The 4806-nt window shown below is 37.0% G+C and overlaps 1 protein-coding gene across 1 annotated transcript; it reads right to left on the reverse strand.

Annotated features, from left to right (window-relative positions):
- Window positions 1-563: 563 nt before the first annotated feature.
- Window positions 564-4450, reverse strand: gsc (goosecoid). Its single transcript, XM_058615515.1, has 3 exons — window positions 3911-4450; window positions 2502-2761; window positions 564-1036 (listed from the first exon to the last, which is right to left on the reverse strand). Exons 1-3 carry the CDS (start codon window positions 4230-4232, stop codon window positions 887-889), a joined length of 732 nt encoding a protein of 243 aa, XP_058471498.1. The 5' UTR covers window positions 4233-4450; the 3' UTR covers window positions 564-886.
- Window positions 4451-4806: the final 356 nt, after the last annotated feature.

Here is a 4806-nt window from a genome sequence, read left to right on the forward strand (position 1 = left end):
AAACTATTGGCCACAACATTTTACATTTAACAAAGGTTTTCAGCTGAGACATTTTTGTTTACTTTTTTTGTCAGATCTAACAGAACAGCAGATCTAAAAAGATAGATTTAGATCAAGTTTTTTTTTGTTTTGTTTTTTAAATTAGCATTTGCAAAGAAAATTTTAATATTTTGTCAATAACGTCAGACGGATTAATAATATCTTCACTTTAAGAATAATCTTAGAGTCTGAACGTCTAATATGGTAAATCACGTATAGAATAAAACAGCTGCCAAGTTCGATTTCAAATGCTAAACGAGCATAAATGTAAAGCAAAAAAGTCAGAAAAGAAAAGTGCATCACTGCAGTTTAATATGCTAATGCTATATATATATATATATATATATATATATATATATTTTTTTAATGTAGGCCTATAATCCTTGTCTTTTTAAGTAGGTTTATATATTTTTTTTTGCAAAATAAAAACATCGGTATATTCCTCCCAACAGCAGCAGCGCTTCAGCCTCCACGCGCGGCCACAGTTGCGCGCGCGCACACACAATAACATTAACACCGGGAAATAAAATAGCAAGAATTACAACATTTAATATCCATAAAAAGGTCACATACAACACTGCGATATATTCAGACGTGTCCGTTCACTGGAGAGTCGCGTTCCCTTAATTAATATTATACAAAAAAAAAAAAATTAAATTAAATATAAATAGAGCACATGGAATCCATAATAAAATGTAGATATGTACAGCTGTGCAACATGGCAACACGTGTCATCACACCACCAGCATGTATGTATGTACTGTATGTCTGTCCACGTGACTTTCCACTAAACGTGTACACACACATACACGCGCGCGTGTGTGTATTGTTCCAGTCTCTGTGACTATCAGCTGTCTGAGTCCACCTCGCTTTTGCTCTCCTCGGTTTTCTCCGCGGACGTTTTGGTGGTTTTGTTCCATTTCTGTGAATTCTCGGACTCCTCTGATGAAGACCGTTTCTGCCTCCTCCATTTGGCGCGTCTGTTTTTGAACCAAACCTAAGAAGAGGAAAAAGAACCATACATAAGCACGAATCTTGAAGGTGAAGACCAGTCACTTGGTGAACAGATTTGGGGCCACTGATTAAAAAAAAAAGTAAATTAAATGCAGTGAATTAAATATCTGATGTTGTGCATGTTTATTTTTTCAATTCAAGTTCAGTGTCACCACTCTGAATATGATAGTGTAGTAAAGCACAGGTGACTGAGTTGGTGGGAGGGAGGGAAGGAGAGGGCCCCGAATCAAATTCAGCTTAGGGCCCCATACGGGCTCGGGCTGGCACTAAGAGAATACTATAATTACATTTTGAGCAACATAATATTAAGAAAATGACATATTTTGTTTGTTATATTAACAGTAAAGAAAATTGATCTTTATTCAGTATATATTATATTCAGATATATTAACGGTCGATAGTGTCACAGACCTCTTCACGAGTGCAGGATTGATTTAATTGATGCATTGTCAAATGTAGTTATATCTTATTTTGTCCAGAACTGGCATGCTTTCACAAAGGCAAAGATCAGCACAGCTGTTTTATTATTGTGCCAATTTAATCACATAAAACAAAAATGTATGTGTGATTCTGGTCACGTGTGAGTGAAATATTGTCTGTCATATTTGATTCATGATTCTCCGTAAAACGTTTGCAATCACGTCAATAATAATAATAAAAAAAAACTTGAAGCACATGCACAAATTCACATGAGCCCAAAATGTTTAGTCAGAACGTTCTGCCGTAAACGTTTTAATAAACAAAAAAAAATTATTTAGTGAATGCGGATCGCGTTGATGCGCTCGAGACGTCGCGTGTTCATTTGTGACGCAGCGAAAAACGAAACGGAAGTCCTGTACTTGAACGGATTTAATAAATAAGATTTAATATTACACGTTTTGTGACTCAACTATCTCTGTTCTCGAGGTGAAGACACATACAAACCTAAATAACACGTTGCTGTGTTTATTTAAGAGCCATTCACACGTTAGAGCTACGTTCAAATGTCCCATCGTAAAAATGATTCAATGATGTGTCATATTTGTCTGAATACTTCACTCCAAATAGCCATGGTAAAACAAAAACAAATGATTTCCAAATTATAATTGTGTTTGTTGTTTGTTTTAAAATAAAACAAAATGTAGAACTTTAATTGTGAACAATCCAAATTAGTGTATGATTTTCTTTAAATAACTAAAATATCAAACAGGAAACCCCCATATTAAGCTACTATAATAGCCTCTAATAATACTAATAATACATTTCTTGCATTTAAGTGTTGATGAGTTGAAGAATTTTCTGTAGCCAGACATCTATGACTGTCACAATAAGACGTAAAAAATACTGTATTTATTGTAAAATAGCACAGATAACGCCTGTGAATTCCTGAAAATGATAGACAGTGAATAATAATAATAATAATAATAATAATAATAATAATAATAATAATAACAAGAAAAGTCTCTGACCTCCACCTTCTCCTCTCGGAGGTGAACTTTGCGGGCCAGCTGCTCTCGGGTGCCCACGTCCGGGTACTTGGTCTCCTGGAAGAGTCCCTCCAGAGCCTCCAGCTGCTCGTCCGTGAAGATGGTGCGGTGCCGGCGCTTCCTGCGGCAGTGCAACTGGTTGAGGAGCTGTAGCTCGGTGCGCGACAGACTGCCCATGTTCATGTAGGACATCATCTGGTGAGGAACCGGCGAGATGAGCACCGAGCCCGGGCTGTCGTAGCCTGCAGAGCCGGGGACGGAGAGGACGGAGACACAAGTACATGAGTGGAAAGCACAGCGTAATAGCACTGAATAATAATTTACAATATACTACTACTACTACTACTACTAATACTACTAATACTAATAATAATAATTATAATAGTAATAATAATAACAATAATAATAATAATGATAATAATAATACAAATAATAATAATATCAGATAAGAGAGGATCTATATGGACACTTTGGTATGATTATTTTTTATTATTATTTATTAATTTATGTATTTATTAATTTATTCTGAGCCAGTAATTCGCAATTATATCATATTATATTATATTATATTATATTATATCAAGACATCAAGTCTATAATAAAAACATATAAACGTGGAAAATGTACCAAAATAAAAAATCTTAAGAACATTTTCTTATAACGAAAATCGAAAACAATTGTTATTTTCATTATTGTAAGAAAACACTCCCATTAATCTGTAAAAACAACCCATTCTGTCAAATGCGTGAAACAATTTCATCATCATTATTATTATTATTGTTATTAATTCTACTCATATCAATAATAATAATAAAATAACAACACTTTGTGTCATCCGCATAAAATTAAGACATCCAAGGCATCGAATGACATAAATCGTGAGTGTGTGAAATACTGTGATGAGGCCTAATCATTTGACACTAAAATTCAATTAAAGTTCTTCACGTTTTATTATATTGTTATTATAATTTTCAAAGAGGAATTTGAGCTGCGGAATAATTTAATGATAGTTTTGTAAGAATTGTGCAATAAACAATATAGAAAGCTTTAGTGGCCTGTTTTTGTATAAACAATATGACTTTTTTTTTTTTTTTAAATACGAACTAACTGTCCGTATACACTGTCACTGTCACACGGTCGCGTGAGATAGTAATGTTCAGATTTGTCCCGCTTTTCAATACATTTTTTAAATGCTATGTTTGAAATAACACGTAGAAAACGAAAGTTATCAAACGTGTGCATAACAAAGTCATTTTAAAAATGACTTTGTTATGCACAAGTTTGCTTTTGTCACCATTAAAATCAACTGGATTAAAAAAAAAGCGTGTTCATGCGCGTAAAAAGTTTGGTAAACAGTGAGTTTGAAAGTGTCATGGTGCTTGTTGTCCTACCTGCGGGGATGCAGGGGCACTGCTGCGGGCTGAGGCCCGGCACAGAGCCGCAGCATGACGGCCCTCCTCCTCCGGCGCTCTGGACCTGAAGCTGACCGTAGTAGTAGCCGTTATATCCAATCCTGGTCCCGTTCACAGACTGAATCCCGGGAGGAGAAGGTCCACACGTGGCCGAGTACAGTCCGTTGTAGTCGGTGTAGATAGAATCCGTGAGGCCGGCGGCGGACAGCACCACGGGGCCGCTCCGGTGCAGCAGCAGCGGCTCTTTGCAGCTCGGTCTGCCGGACAAGATGCTGTCGATGCTGAACATCCCGGCGGGCATCACACACCGGAGAAGAGGGGAGAGAAGTGTGGGAAAGATGGAAAAGCGCGCGGTAAATGATAATAGTACTAATAGCAATAATAACAGCAATAACAACAACAACAATAACGCGATGGTTTTTGGATTTCCGTTCTCGGTAAGAAAAAAACAAGTTCGTTAGATTTGCGTCATGGTGGTAGAGACTCTGCGGAGACTGGTGCGTGAACTGGGACCATGTGAGAGCAGCGCTGCTTTTATACGCTGCTGACGTCACTGCGGAGCATGCAGGGCTGCTCCAGGATCAGCTGCCTGCCGCGCGGACACACATCCGTGTGTGTGTGTGTGTTAAGAATTAATTGAATTAAGATAATCCGGGGGTCAGAGGGTGTTCCTGCAAAGTAATGTGATTATTTAAGTGAAGGCATCATAATCTACTGTATTTGTCAGTGTTTACATTAACAGGAGGAGGAGCCGAGCCTTTTTTTACCCAACTTTTCATTTAAAGGAAAAATAGAATAAAAGGCCATACATTGTTGACGTTATCCTATATAACAGTGGGATGACAGGATTGAATTGTCTTTGTTCTCATTAGGTT

Source organism: Solea solea, chromosome 18, assembly GCF_958295425.1.
Source record: "Solea solea chromosome 18, fSolSol10.1, whole genome shotgun sequence".
NCBI classification, from domain to species: domain Eukaryota; kingdom Metazoa; phylum Chordata; class Actinopteri; order Pleuronectiformes; family Soleidae; genus Solea; species Solea solea.

Bases quoted from the DNA above. Each gene is read 5' to 3' on its own strand.
- gsc (XM_058615515.1), bottom strand. From the start codon at position 4,232: ATGCCCGCCGGGATGTTCAGCATCGACAGCATCTTGTCCGGCAGACCG. The intron at 2,762-3,910 runs GTAGGACAACAA...CCGGCTCTGCAG, and splicing joins GTGCCCCTGCATCCCCGCAG to GCTACGACAGCCCGGGCTCG. The intron at 1,037-2,501 runs GTCAGAGACTTT...TCCTCTTCTTAG, and splicing joins TCCGAGAGGAGAAGGTGGAG to GTTTGGTTCAAAAACAGACG.